Source organism: Tiliqua scincoides, chromosome 3 (assembly GCF_035046505.1).
Source record: "Tiliqua scincoides isolate rTilSci1 chromosome 3, rTilSci1.hap2, whole genome shotgun sequence".
Classification (NCBI taxonomy): Eukaryota; Metazoa; Chordata; class Lepidosauria; order Squamata; family Scincidae; genus Tiliqua; species Tiliqua scincoides.
The window spans coordinates 78,453,473-78,469,043 of NC_089823.1; the positions used below are offsets into that span (position 1 = coordinate 78,453,473).

General features: G+C 43.8%; 1 protein-coding gene across 1 annotated transcript; it reads right to left on the reverse strand.

Annotated features, from left to right (window-relative positions):
- Positions 1-968: 968 nt before the first annotated feature.
- On the reverse strand, positions 969-15,120 carry BEND2 (BEN domain containing 2). The gene is made up of 12 exons (XM_066620861.1): positions 15,005-15,120; positions 13,247-13,408; positions 12,223-12,362; positions 10,892-10,960; positions 10,660-10,734; positions 9,621-9,725; positions 8,283-9,063; positions 7,211-7,411; positions 4,652-4,773; positions 3,996-4,212; positions 2,152-2,355; positions 969-1,814 (listed from the first exon to the last, which is right to left on the reverse strand). Exons 1-12 carry the CDS (start codon positions 15,018-15,020, stop codon positions 1,624-1,626), a joined length of 2,283 nt encoding a protein of 760 aa, XP_066476958.1. The 5' UTR covers positions 15,021-15,120; the 3' UTR covers positions 969-1,623.
- Between the last annotated feature and the right edge of the window lie 451 nt (positions 15,121-15,571).

The following is a 15,571-nucleotide window of genomic DNA, read 5'->3' on the forward strand; positions in this document are numbered from 1 at the left end:
TCAGACCATTTAGAATTAAATCAGCAGTGGAAGTACACTATTTATACTGCAAGTTTATCCAATCAATGAAGCTTTATTCACATTAAGGAAGAGAGAGTGGCAGTTGCAGTAAGATACGGAAACGTACCAAAAGTATATATTTAATTGATGGGGCCAAATTGCAATGATTGCTTGCAGGTTTGGCATAGTTCCAAATCTGGATGAATTACTGCCTTTTAAAATGGAGCTCTAGGATAAGGGTGCAATACATTACATTCCAACACCAAAGGAGAAAATGACTGAAAACTAATGTATTACAATACTAATTTAAAATGTGTACTGGAAAAGAACAGAAGTTTTGAACATTTTCAACAGAAGACACTTTATGTAATCTATGCCCTTCAGAAGTAAGCAACCTACATTACTCACATTCTTAATTTAGTGCTAAAGGTTCCTTTATTTGCTCCTCACTGTTAACTTCCACATTTTGCTTGATTCAAACTTTTTATAAAATGGAAAGCCATGATAATTATTAAAACAATTAAAATTGTTAAAATTAGCCCAGTTTGACTCTTGATGGTTAATTTAAATGATGACCTGCAAACTAACACAATTTTAAGAACAAAAGAAAATAGAGAATAGGATATTGCATCTTAAAAAGAAGCAACCTGGGACCATAGCAGACAATTTGCAAGGAATGAGTGGAATTGGGAAATTCTCAGCATTATTTCTGGAAAAGAAAGAGATTACAGGTGTGCCCCGATATCCAAAAAGGTTCAGTTCCAGGCGCCCTCCCCACAGATACCGTGAATCCGTGGATACCAGGGACACCCTTTAAAAGTATTTAGAAAGTGAAAGAGAAGACTAAAAATACCTGTTACTACCAGCACTGTGAAAACAGCTGCATTTTCAAGGCTGCAGGCAGTCTTCCGAGCTGCCTGCAGCCTCTTTCAGGTTGTGCTAAGGCTCCTCCTTTTACTCAATGTCACCACAGAATGCATTGCAACCAGGAAGAGAATGCATTGCATGTGCCTTTAGGGACGAGATTGGGGGAAGGGAGGAGTCTCTACACAACCAGGAAGAGGCTGCAGGCAGCTCGGAAGACTGTCTGCAGCCCTGAAAACACAGCTGTTGAAGGCCCTGAAATCCTATCCAATTTTCAAGCACTGATGCAGCTATGCCAATAGTGTGTGCTGCATCCTACTGTGGGGGTTAAGCCACTGAAGCCTATTCAAGGTAGGGGAACATTTGTTCCCTTACTGTGGAGCTGCATTTTGGCGGCATTGGTGCTGGAAAGTTGGATTGGATTGGGCTCGCTGCACTATGGTAGGAACAGCTATTTTTGGCCTTCTTTGCTTTCTAAACCTTTTAGAGAGCGTCCCTGATATCCGCAGATTCATGGTATCCACAGGGGGAATTACGGACCCTGGATGATAGAACCCAAATTATTACTGTGTTCTGCTAAATTTGGTCTCTTTAAAAATACTAAATAGTTCAGTCAATAATCCCTGGAAATGAAGCATTATCTTATGTCTTGACAATGTCCATGAGGTTGTAGTACAGATCAAGCTGGTTGCTAGACACATAGCACAGGTGGCCTGACAGACAAGATTGTTTCTTTTCCGTGGCTATATCATCAGGCCTTCACAGAGGCCTTTTTGAACTTTGTGACGATGGTAATATTTTAGCCAATGTTCTGCTCTGGGCTCCAGCTGAGGCCCTTCTATGGTCATATCTCAAGCTACGGATTGTACTGTTTATGGCTGCAACACAGGCTTTCCAATCATATCCGGTTTCCTTCAGATCAAAAGATGGGTAGTTCTCTTGCAGAAAATCTAATAAAAGACAAGCAACACATTATTATTCATTTATTCAAATTATCTATTGCCCCTGAAGTCTTGAGTTATACATTGTTCAGATAGCATCCTGCTTTGAGAAGATGCTCCAGCACCCATACCAGTACCTGTACTGAATCGGGCACCCTGCAAATCAGCAGCAACAACCTTCTGTGGAGCCATTTCAGTTATATCAGGGGCAAGAAACAACTTCAGTAGGCACAGGAATGCCACTCATCCTCTTCAAAGCAGTGCACAGCCAATCACAGAATTTGCATGTTTCACTCTATTCCAGTTTGGTAATCTATTTGAATCTATTTTACTGCAAGTTACTTACCTCGAAGAGCATTGATTTTGTTGCAGTCCAGTGGGTATGTCCCACGTTCTAGATTGCCATATACGTTGCTTTTTACCAGGACATCCTCTGTGAAGAGATGACGGATCAGGTAGCGCGCTGAAAGTTCTGGGCGAGATTTTGCCTTGGCAATGTAAACAACCGAGAAGGGCAACTGGATATTCCTCAATGGATTTCCAAGGAATGCTGAAGAAGGGATGAAGGACAAGAGGGTTAGAAAGCTGTCCATCATGCTTCGAATGGAAGCATCTATTAAAATGCTACACTATGCTATACTGCCATGCTAATTTGGTGCAGAGAACAACCTTTTACCACAAAATAGTGTTCTGCATAAGACTTTACATCTTGAAAAATCTGATGTTTCCTAAAATTTCCAGCCAACTGAATGTGAAAATTATTTCTAATAGAATCCCCACATACATAGATAAAGTAGATGCTGAAACTACATGTTTTGGGGGCTGCTGGGATTATTTAAAGGGGATTCACTAAAAATAACTGGCAGTCAACATTACAGCAAATAGATATTGTTGATTTAAATTAAATAACTTTTAAATTCAGAACAAATGCCAGCACATTACACTGAAAACTGAATGGCTTCAAGTTATCTTGATTGCAAATGAAGGGTTCTGGGCAACTGCCCACTGTGAGGTGATTCATTAAATTTAATATTTCTGGAAAACTGAATGTATACTTTGTGCAAAGCTAAAATCACACAAATCCTTACTTGCAAGCTCACCGTCTAAATCAGGGGTGTCAAACATAAGACCCGGGGGCCGGATTCATCCTGCAGAAGCTTTTTATCTGGCCCTCAGGCTCTCAGCTGCTGAGCCATGCTGAGGTGTTGCTGCTGAAAGGGCAGCCCACTTGAAAATTGAGCTCTCCCATATCTTGAATATGATCAAGATATGTATATTTTCTCTTCTGTCATTTGCAGCTAATGAGTTCCTAAGTGAGAAAAAGTGCTTATTTTTGGTCATGAACTGTTTAATGACATCACTTCCTGCTTAATGACATCACTTTTGGCCCTCAGCAGGCATCATGAATGCTATCTGGCCCTCTGTATGAAATGAATTTGACACCCCTGGTCTAAATTAACTCACAAGATAGGAGCAAAAAGAAACAAGAAACTGGATGGATGACTTGCAGTGGTTAACGTGCAATTGAGAGCACTCTCTAGGCCAGCACAAGTTCCTTGCACTAGCCCAGTACTATTGCAAACATGCTGTAAGGCATGTTTGCGCCTCTTCTGGAATTGGCTGCATCCAGTCTCTGTGTCACTCCAGGAAGGTAAGGTTGCGTTGGCCGACAGCAGCATGAAGGTGTTCTGGGGTGGGAGGAGGTGGACGGGCCAGTGGGCCAACTAGCTCAGGAAAAAGGGTGGAACCAGACTCTGACACTTGGGCCAGATTCCTGTCCCCAGCCATTTGGATTTGCATGAGTCATTTTGCTGATGCAAATCCGAGTAATCCCACAGCACTGGCTGGCTGCAATGCGACATGGGGTAAGGGGAGTTTATTCTCCTTACTCCAACTTGCGCTGCAGCCAGCCCCATCTCGGCACTGAATACAGGGCAGGCCAGGCTGCCTGCCTGTTCCAGAGTGAATTAAGATTGGGCTGCTCACGTAGGCAAGACATGCATGACTTGAGGCACATCAAGCTGGACACAGCCCATCAGCCTTTGTATTATGTTCTGCCAGGTGCTTGAAAATGTTCCCAGTTTTGCAATCTTGGGCAGTTTTTCGAGTGCCTTTCTACAGTGAGACTTGGCTGGTTTTCTGCAATTGGCTTGTGCTGTCCTGCTAAAAGATGAAGGTTCAGCAGCTTACCCACTGGCTCTGAAGACTGCTGTTTACTAGGTGAAGGTGGCTGGAACCCCTCCAGGTTATGATCCCATTCTACATTTTGTGGTTGGTTTGATGTTGAACCAGCTTTTTTCAATGTGGTTTGAGAATTGACCACACTCCTTTCCTCTTCATCAGCTAATTCTACACACATGGACGTGTCTGGGGTATCAGAAGGCTTCTCTTTTCCTTCAATGATCTCCTAAAGAGGTAAACCAACAAGGAGGGGTATTTTCAGAACTGAACATGAAATGCAAAAATAACCTCTAAAACTACAAGGAGGAAGGGCTTTAAATTTGTGGAACCTGAAACAATATCATCTGCCATTGTACCATTTTATAGTACTTCCTTTTGAGTCAGATGTTTTGATGATACTTTCTCCTACAACAGCAGTTGCAAGAGCCTCTACTGGCACAAGAGCAAAGATAAAGTGGACAACAGGATCTTCTGTTTCATTCAAAACTGTACGAACAACTTTGGCACCTGAAGATACAATGTACCTTGGTGAACCTTAAGTATGCTTAACACTCTGGACTGCACTATTTATTCACTTCAAATTTCAAATTGAAAATTAATGCTCTTGCAATGAAGTCTCCTCTAAACATTTCTGTGCCAGAATACAACACAAATAAGTTACTTACTGGGTTTGTTTTGGTTTCATAACGTAAGTAACGAAGCATCGCATTCACATTTGTGATGCACGTTTTCCAGTCTCTTCCATGCTCACTCAGATCACAGTTTGGAAAACAAGTTGCAAGAAATTCTAGATTCAAAAATAAAGAAATTTTAAAAACCAAATTTTTAAAATACTAAACATGGAACTGAAGGAACTAAGCATCTCCTGATTACACAATGAACAACTCGATCCTACCTAACTCCCTACCATGGCAATCCAGTAGTGCCAACATGGCATCTGCTGCATCCTGCAGAGGAGTTTTGGCAATTTGTTCCCAGGAAAGGACCCTGCCAGCCTGTTGAGTTTACTTGGATTTGCACCAGAGGTATTGCTGGCGCAAGTCCACATGGACTGTGAACACAGAAATGAGCCCAGGAAGGGAGTGAGGATTTGGCAGTTGCTGCTGTTGCCAAACCTGCACTCTTCCTGGGCCTGATCTAGCCCTCCCCATTCTGCCCACCCCTCGTCCTCTGTGCAGTCTTATCTGGACTGGTGCACTTCCAGCAGATTTTTACAATAGCCAGAAACAGCATTATGCCACCAGAACGCTCAATTCTGGTGGTATAACATGCCTTCTGGATTAGGTCGGAAATTCTTTTATCTACTGAACTCTCAACAGTAAAAAAAAAAATTCCTTTGTCTCCATACTTTTAGGTCAGAAGATGCAGCCTGAAATAGCAGTCTTGTGAGTCAGATGTTGAAGGCATTTAGGGCGCAATCCTAACCGGCAGTTATGCCGGTACAGGTGGCCCTGGAGGGTCGCCGTAAAGCACGCTCCTTAGGCGGAAGCTGCGTTGGCGCATTCAGATGTGCCTACGCGCAGACGGAGGCAAAAGCCTCCGCCGTGGCTCCCGCACTGCCGCTTGTGTCGGCGCGAGTGTGCCGACATAAGCGGCAAAGGTAGGTGTGAGGGGATGTGGGGAGGGGGCGGGAGGGAGCATTACTGGGTGGAGGAGGGTGGGTGCACGGGGAGCCGGGGGCAGGGCTGGGACCCGGCGGTTATGCTGGATCCCAACCCCCGTCCCCGGGGCGAGCGGAGCAGCTTCAAGCTGCTCTACTCTCCTCAGACTTGCGCCACTTCTGGAGGTGGCGCAGGTCTGAGGAGACCCATAGGGGAGCACAGCCCTTACCCATGGGTAAGGGGGAGAGTGTCCCCTTGCCCGTGGCTGAGCTGCTGCTCACTGCAATCCCGCGTTGGATGCTGCGCAAGCCTCCTGGCTTGCCTGCTCAAGCACTGGTTAGGATTGCGCCCTTACTTGACTGTTTAGGAGATCTAATTAGATCAGTGTTTCTCAACTGGTAGTACTCACACCATCGGTGGTACTTCAGGAGGAATTTGTGGAACCCCCAGACCCCTGGGGGAGACCTACAACGCAACGCAGTGGTAGGAGGCTCAGCTTGGGGCAAAGCTCCCCTGTGTGTTTTTTACATGCTCAAAAATGCCCTCCCGTCCACCCTGAGCCTCTTACCAGTGTTTGTTGTGCTGTATTTGTGGTGCTGTGTCTGGCCTCTCAACCTGGAAGTAATTGGTGATGACGTCATCATCAGTTACTTCCGGTGGTGCTTCCAATAGATGGACAAGACAAAGTGGTATGGCAGGAGACAATGCTGGTTTTGAGTGCATTGAGAAATACTGCTCTTGAGTGCATGTATGAGATGTTTAGCCAACTTTTGTGATTCAGATGCTTATCTGACAGTTCACAGGATGAGCAGATAACTTCCACAATCAGCATAATTAGAACGTTATGATACTGAAGAATAGAAAAGGGTCTGTATGTAAGTCTTACAAAAACATGGCAAACAAAATGTACCCTGCTAATTGGGTAAGAGGCACTTTTTCAAGTGGGTGCTCCTTTTTTTTAGCAGGGGGAGAGTAACTGGCCCACCTCACCCCAGCACTGTCTGTTCTAGTGGCTGTCTGCTGGTATTCCTTGGCATCTTTTTAGATTGTGAGCCCTTTTGGGACAGGGAGCCATTTAGTTATTTGATTTTTCTCTGTAAACCGCTTTGTGAACTTTTAGTTGAAAAGTGGTATATAAATACTGTTAATAATAATAATAATAATAATAATAATAATAATAATAATAATAATAATAATAATAATAAAAGACTGAAACTACACATTGCCTAAGTAATGTGAGGGTGGGATCATTTGCAGGGAAGACTTGGCAGGCAGGAGTTTAACCCTTCCCCCGCTGACTGATTCTACTGAATCAGTAGACTGACTACTCCCCACAAATTCTCTATCTCACAGAGAGCTTTCCATCTGCTGCTTCAGCCAGCTGGGGAAAAAAAAACAGCTGGGGGGGAGGAGGAAGGTAAGAAATTGCAGGTAACTGGCAGGTCACGGAACAAGCACTTCACCTGTCATTTCTTCCCCTGCAAACACTCCACCACATCTGTACATTGTGTTATAAAAAAACCAAACACAGAGCTTTGTTTCTTAATTCTGTCCTCAGGGAGCATAAAGGAGAACACAGTGGACTGAAAAAGCAATCCTTTGCTCTAACCCAGAGTGACGTACCTCTTATTGCAGCTACCTTATTAAGATCTAGTGCCCTGCGCCCTCTTGCTCTCTCGCCCATTGCACTGCTCAACAACGTTTCCTTTGGAAATAAGACACGGACTAAGTAGCGAGCAGCATACTTTGGCTTTGTCTTTTGTCGTGCTTTCATCAAATGGTTTCCAAGGACCTTCACATTCCTCTTTGGATCTCCAACAAATTCTTGATATAAGAAAAATATTAGATTAAAAATGAAGTCACAGTCTGACCACCAGAAGTTGCGTAAAGCATCAATCTGACTTCTGAAATTTCACCAAACATTGCCTGAATGTTTGGCAGCTTTCCCCCATCCCTGTACCCAGTGCAGATGGAATATTTCAGGCTCATGCATTCCGTACCCCTCACATAAACATTCTTTGGCCTAGCCCCCTAGTTCCCGTGCCATAAGTGTATATGAAAAGTGTAATTCTTCCTCAGTCTTTCCCTGCTTCCATTTCCCTCTCATGTCTCTCCCCATTAGATTGTAAGCCCTTCAGGGACCCATTTTCTTGTTCTAGGCACAGTATCACACCTGCGGATGGTGCTATACAAATAACTAATACCCTTCCATTCTGTTTTCAGAGCTAAGAATGGTACAGTGTTCTATCTACACTAATGTTAAGGTGCCAATGCTTAGTTTTAGCCCTGCAAACTTGAGCAACCAGCAGGAAAAGACTTCAGAATACATCACCACAGGAATAACAAATGTTAAGTAAAAGAAGTTGCTGACACCCAGGGAGACCTCATTCAAAGTAGTGCCAGGCTGATCTTGGTATGGAGGAAGGGGCTGCTATAAACAGTTGTTTTCTGTTAACACTCTTGCAACAACAGCAAACACAAAAAGGTCATGCTTTGATTCTCTGGAACAAGAAGTGGAGCCTCACTGGCTGCCAGAAACAATGGTTGGCTACAAAGTGCAGTTCAATGTATGGACTCTTGTTGCATGTAAATCGGGCTTTCAGATAATTCATAGTTACATATACCTAATAGGTGTTCAGTGTTTTAACAAATACAAACTATATTATTTTTTCAACGTATCTTGGTTGCAACTCACCAAAGTTAGAACTGACAGAAGAAGATGGCACCTCGTTGCCCATGCTGGTATTTCCAGATGGAGTTCTGCAAGTTACAATTTTGTTTCTCCCCAAACTTGTTTCAGAAGGCGTCACTGATGACACCATTTGGGAAGACACAGTTGAAGATGCCACATGAATAGGACTGTCAATGGCTGTGGCTACAAGACCAGCTTGTGAAGGAAGATCAGGCAGTTCACTAGCTGTATTGAATGGTGGGTACGATGAATGACTGGAGACTAAACTGATGGAAGCTGAAGAAGAAGAGGGCAGGTCATTGTGAATCTTTGTACTTCCAGGTGAACTTCTGAAGGCTGTCATCATTTTGGTGCTCTCCAAACTAGCGGATGGTGGCACAGACACTGCAGAGGATACCACTGGAGAAGCGACTGCCAAAGGTGCCATTTTAGCAGGGCTTTCATTGACTGTGGTTCCTTGATTGGTTTGTGATGGAAGATCAGGGATCTCACTGGCCATGCTAAATGAGGGACACAGTGAATGAGTAGAAACTATCGTAGGGAGGGGTGGACTCTGCCTGTGCACAGGCTGCTGTGACTCAAGTTGAACAGTGTGTGGACCAGGTGCAGCTGCAGAGCTGGCCTGAATATGGGCCCTTTGAAGTCTAAATTTTAAAGGTGGGCTGTGTTCTCCATGCCTAGAGGATGCAGTCTGGCGACTTGGTCCTCTTTCCATTGGTTTTGGCACTCTCATTTTTCCAGGTAACGGATTACTAGGACTTCTGTATGTAAATCTAACTGGCCTCTGAAAATGAAATTAGAGAAAACCATTAAATCGTTTATCACACATCAACCACCAACCAACCACACTATTTTTTACAGATCTCCTTCAAAATAATTATCAGGGCTGCTATATTAGAATGAAAAATGATCAAATGCAGTGCTTTAAATAGATGTGTCTTAGATGTTTTTATTCAGTTGCTACAATTTGTTCCCAGGAACCTGTAATGTTATCTCAGCTGCTTTGAACAGAAAGTTATTATAGAACATAGGTCACTTTCTTTTACAGATCATTTCTGTAAAATATTTTCTCATCATATATCACAGCACAATCTACCCTAACAGAAACCATTGTTCTGGTTGGAAGTGCTGTGCATCATGATATTGCCTGAAGATGTATACAGTAACCTGTGGTCACATTATGTAGTCACAGTAAACTGCTTTGTGAACTTTTTTGTTAAAAAGTGGTATATAAATAATAATGGACCTGCTGCTGCTTTTAAATTAGTGTGAAAAATGAAGGAGAACATTCACAAAAAAATCAACAAACACTAGTCACAGTTACAAGCACTTAATACTCACTGGTTTTAAAAGAAAAGGCTTTAGCCGGTTGTGTTGCATTTCTGAGACCTTTCGATGAAGGCTTTCAAACTTCTTATCCAGTTTCTGAATGGCATCATACATGGCCTGAATACATACAAATTTATACAAGTCAAATGCGTAGGGAGATTCAAAAGCAGATTATGTTCAAGTAGAAAAAACTGGGCTTCACTCATGGCAACATAAAATATGCTCTTCTGCCTTGGCTTGATTTTGGGAAGATGGCTTTGAAAAGATATTCGCATTTGATGGTTTCTCCATCAACAGACTTCCTGCCCTCATTCTCGGATAATATCTGCTGCCTAGATGATAGTCTCCAATGTCACTTTACATGTATCAACAGGACCCAAGTGCCCTTTAGGTTTTGTTAATTTTTAAAAAATCTGCTATTGTACTAAAAACAACAGCTTTGAAGCCCATGGTGAAAAACTGCATACAAATCCAAGAAAAAATAATAAAGAGCAAGGGATAAGAAGTCAAAGGAAAAAAAAAAACTCCCATTACTGATAACTCAGGGCTATACAGTTCATCTGATCTTCTCTGCCAAAGCCATGATGCTTCACGAGTATGACTTTCAATTGGCTATGGCTGCAATACTTGCAAAGAAAGATCAGGCATCTCACTAGCTGTGCTGATAGTGGACTATGCCAAAAACCTAATATGTATAGCATAAAATACTAAGGTTTAGATATTGCTCTCAGAATGGCTTTGTTGAATACAAGTGCTGTTGTCCATTGACCTTTTACTGCACATGGAAGCTCCAACTGTTTGAGCTCTTCTTCCCAAACTGCCACTTTCATTTCAGAGATGATACACTTCATGAATGTATACATTTACCTTGCTCATTTGGACTGGGTCCTTCCTCAGAAATGAAAGCAAACCTGTGCATGTGCAAGAGATCTATACACACCTGGTTATCTTGACAGGATATTGGCATCTAGCATTGTAATACAACCAACATCCATTCCTAGAAAAACAACAAACCATTTCATGTACAAACAGTGAAAAGTTGTGACAGTACCTGACAATAATTAAGGACTTCAATAAGAGTTTTCTGTTGATCTTCAGAGTATGATGCTTCGGATACAACACTTCCCTAGTGCAAAAACAGGACAATTTAATTCCAATAGTAGGGAAAATGAGAAATAATGTAATTCTTTTTAATGTGAAAGTCTTAAAAAAAAAAGTTATTTCAAAAGTACTACAGTACAGCCTTGAGATCCTGTCAAAAATAAATTTAAAAGTGTACATACACATTCATAATCAGGATCATATTCATAAATTACACTTCCATCTTCATATTCAGGCTCTTTGGCTTTCATCTAATGAAATATTGAAAGACATAAATAGAATTATAATGGATACAGTGATTCTAATTATTTACCATTATTTTGGCTCACTAGAATAAAAAATGTGAATCTACATTATTTGAATCTGTTATTAAGAAAAACAGGGATCAACAGTGCCACACTGTGGAAAAAGAAACACATAACACAGATGCCATCACTGTTTAGCAAAAACTGGTAACAGTTCAGACTAATGGCAAGCAAGTATTTATCAAAAAAGCAGTCTATGTCTTTTTGAATTCTTATGTGTCAGTAAATAAATTGGCAGCATAGTCCTAACTAAATCTACACATGACACTGCAGCAGTGCCAGCTGGGCTATGTTCAATTCTGTAGGGACCTTTCAGCCTCTGGAAATCATTTTTCCCTTGTCCCAGGGTAAGCCCCAGCAGCTGCAATGAGTTAACTTGGACCTGCACCAGCAATATCGCTGGTACAAGACCATGTTCATCCATGCAGGCAGATCAGGCCTGGGAAGGGGACTGGGATTCAGTGTGCACTGCTGCTGAACTCACTCCCCTCCTGGACCTGGACTTACCTGCTCCAGCGGGTCTCCATTGCTCTGCTGGCATGCACAGGAAGGCTCTGGCCTTCCTGCTGTGCAGTGGCTCCCTGCACTGCCAGGAAGCACTTTACAGCACTTTTGTTGCAGCCTGAGCCGGCGTAACATGCGTTCCACCAATGCAGGACTTGGAGAGGACTGTGCTGTAAGGCTGTAACCCTAATTTTTTGTTGTTGTTTTAACTATAATCCCTATAGATCACAAACATACTTATAAAGCAGGAGTGAACACTCACAGTTTCTAAACCAGACAACTAATCTGTGTTAATTGATCTAGAGCATGCTTTCTACAGCATGGCACAGATCAAGGTCTGTCTACTCTAGTATTCTTTCAAGAATTATAGCAGGTAACAAGTGGTTCATCAGAAACTGGTCAGTTGTCCACTAGTAAAGTAATAACAGCTTTCTCCGAGAGTCAGAAAAGATGCTGTCATTTACTGACCATGTATGATCTGGGATCTCCAATTTGCACAAAAAGCTACCTGCAAACAGAAGTTGCCTCATTCGCTTACATATCAGATGATGCTTTTACCATCTGTCTCAACCTGCTTTAAAATACCAAATAAGAGAGCAGCCTACAATGGGACTACTAACTCACAATGATAGGATTAATGTGCCATGCCCACCAAAAAATATTTGAAGTGCCAAGCTATCAGTGATTTTTGTGAATACATTAACCTCCACTAGAGAGGGTGCAAGTCGTCGTCTTTTGCGTAAATAAACATATTCCATTTGTTCTGGGCTGCGGAATCTTCTGCTTGTTGAAAGGTTAATCTGTGCTTCAACTGGTTCTTCTGCATCCAATAATTCTTCATTTTCTAATAAAAAACATAGTTTTATGTCAGTCAGAGTCTCATAATGAATTAGATCTATACAAAAAAAGTCAGGTAAAAAGCCTCACTATCTCAGGTAGTTACAGTGTTTACATAAAACACTTCATTTAAAAATAAAGCAAGAGTTTTTGCTTTATTTCATTTGCATTTTACTGAATTCAAGCTGAAGAATACCAATCCACTTATAATCTAACAGGAAATGTTTGGGTAACTGATAGAGAAATGCATGACAGTAGTATCAATTTGTTCATTAGATCACGTAGATTGCAAATTTTGATAGTGGGGGATTTACATCCCTGGCAGAGTAGAGTTCACTAAAATGGAGTCAAGAGAGTAAAGACCTAATCCTGTTCCTGAGATAACACCAGCACAATGTCACAGAAACAGCAATAACGACAATCGTTCTGGCGGAGAAGCTGGTGAACAAAAAACCATACATGGATGCAGCAGGTCAAAACTGCCCTTGCTGGACTGTAAATTCTCTGATCTGTGGGGTGAGATGCCCTGAAAAGGTCCCCTATCTCCTCAGTCCTCCATTACTATGTGCCAGGGAGCTGCCCTAGCCTCCTATGTGTGTCCACTCAAGGGTAAGCCCCCTCTGTGTTCTATGGAGCTGTCAGGTATGGGGCTGCAGCCTGATATCCCTCCCACCAGCTGACTGCCTCAATCTGGACTGCCTGCCGCAGCTGGTGCATCTTGTAGGTCCTCTTCCCACTGCTGCATCTTCACCTTCTGGCTGTGGCCACAATGCTGAGCCCTTATATGTGGAGCCAAATGATGCAGGAACACCCCTCTTATGTGGTTCAGGTACTCTGAAGATCACTATTAGAATGGAACCATAGTTTCAAGCTGAAATTAAATGCAGTTACCATATGTAAGCTGGGTAACATATTGATCATCACAGTGTGCTTGTGAGTTTTGTTCCATTGACGCACATCCTTGTGACTCAAGTCCATTTTTGGTATCTTCTATTTCTGAATCATCGATTATTACAGCATTCTCCTCCTCCTCAGTACTTACAGAGATATAGCCTGAAACACAGCCATGAGAGAAATGAAGTATTCCCTGCAAAGTGTTTTGCTCTCTCCAATAATAGCCAACCTTACTTACAATAACCTACTCTAAACCCACTTGGTCAATGATGTAATAAACTATTTCAACATATAATCTGAACGAATGATTTAGAGGCAAAAGAAAAGTAGTAATCTTATGCACACAGTGAAGTGCTAATACTTAAAAGTTACCTTGAGAAACATCCAGTACAATTTATTTATATTCCACAGTGGTTTATACTCTGTTCCTGATCCAGGGGAATCATTTACCATGTTTTAAGATCTGGAGCAGCAGTTTTCACTCACTATGGTGCGAATCCTTCCCTCCTGTGACCAGAACGTTCAGTTCTGGAGCACTGTGTGACTGCAAGCCCTGAGATCGGGATGACACAACGCTCTGGCCCATTACATCGTGGAAATCTGGAGCACTGTACCATTTGTACATATACCATCTGTACCATCTGTACCATAGACACGACGGGCCAGAGCGTTGTGTTGTCCCAATCTCAGGACAGGGAGTTGTGTGGCACTCCTGAACCAAATGTGCCATTCGCATTGGGGAACGCATTCCTCGTGCGTAGCAGTCGGCACTTCGAGCACGGCTGTCATATGAGAATCTCTTTAACATTGATAGCACAATATAATGCTTAAGTACTGAGAAGTCTCACCAACTTCAATGGGACTTACTCCTGAGTAAGTACACAGAGCATTGCATCAGTGGAGCACAATTAAGCACCACTGAACTCCAAGGGACTTACTCCCAAGTAAGTGTGCTGTGTATATAAGACTGCAGTCTTACACACTATGGAAAGGAAAAGTGCTGATGTACTTTGAGGACAATGCAAATGTAGAGGTGGTGAACAGCCTCTGTTTATACTGCATTGCAAGATGGGGGGGTCTTACATCTTTCAATGGTCCTATTAATAAATGACATCATTTCATACCTCCCAGGAATAAAAAGGAGTATAAGGAACCCCAGTAAAACAAGGAGTTCACAGCCCAATTCTATCCTGGGAGTAAGCCCCATTGACTCTAATTGGACTTGCTTCTGAGTAGGTATGCATAGGATTGGGCTGTAAGGCTGCACACTCCCCCTTCACTGACTCCTCCCACAAGCTGACAGCATCTCCCCCTGAAACAAGGCTTGTAGGCTGCATTTCCCACATAACCACGCCCATTTCCACCCACCACCAATCACAAGCATCGGTCAAAGACGCCACAGCTCCGGGAGGCGCGGCTCCCCCTCCCCCTTGTTGTGCTTCGGCACGCTTATCCCTCCTCTCTGAGCATCACACAAACCGCTTTACTGACTCCCGCCTCCCCGTCACCATATTAGATCGTGCACTGACGCAATAATGACTGGCGGGCGCACTGACCAATAGCAGTGCGGGTGCGCACACGAACGGACCAATAGGACAGCCGCACGGAAGCGGCCGCTTTACGAACGCCCTGACGGCTCGCCGACGACCGTTGGGGTCGTTCGGCCGTTGAGAACGACGGAGGAGCGTTTGTGGTCTGCGCATGCGGCTGGCGCTCTACCGCGTCGCGTCTTCCAGGCGGAGAGGAGAGGCTTACCTCCTGCTGCGGACATGGCGCTGGGCTGAGGGAGAGGCGGCGGCTGGGCGTCAGCGAGGCGGCGGGCGGGGCCGGAGCCGGAACGCGCTGTGGGGAGGAAGGAAGGCAGGCGGCCAGCGCGGAAGCGGCCGCGGTGGCGGTGCGGGAACAAATTCTTTCGCTTCGTCTTGCGGCTGCGCAGTGAGGGCTTGGGCGCGCCCGGCAAACGGGCGACCCTGCGGTGACTGCCCTGGCCGTCTCCCCCGCCTTGGACCGCGGGGGGCGCTGTTGGGCTGCGGGGGGCGCCGCCCCTGGCGCCCAAGCCCGGCAGGCTGGTGCCTGGCGCGCACCTGCGGCCCAGTGTTATGCTGCCTACTCAGAAGTAAGTCCCATTGGAGTCAATGGGGCTTACTCCCGGGGAAGTGTGGAGAGCACTACAGCCTTAGAACCCAGTCCTATGCATATCTACTCGGAAGTAAGTCCCATGAGAGTCAATGGGGCTTGTTCCCAAGAAAGTATGGCTAGGATTGCAGCTGGATTTTCTCTAATAGCTGTAGTAATGCTGGAGTTGCCAGCCCTCTAGAACAG

What these genes read in the sequence shown, in the direction of transcription:
- BEND2 (XM_066620861.1), bottom strand. An exon ending in AGCCTTTTCTTTTAAAACCA is followed by an intron (nt 9,064 to 9,620) that starts GTGAGTATTAAG and finishes TTTCATTTTCAG; the next exon opens with AGGCCAGTTAGATTTACATA. An exon ending in TTCTGTCAGTTCTAACTTTG is followed by an intron (nt 7,412 to 8,282) that starts GTGAGTTGCAAC and finishes TCTTATATCAAG; the next exon opens with AATTTGTTGGAGATCCAAAG.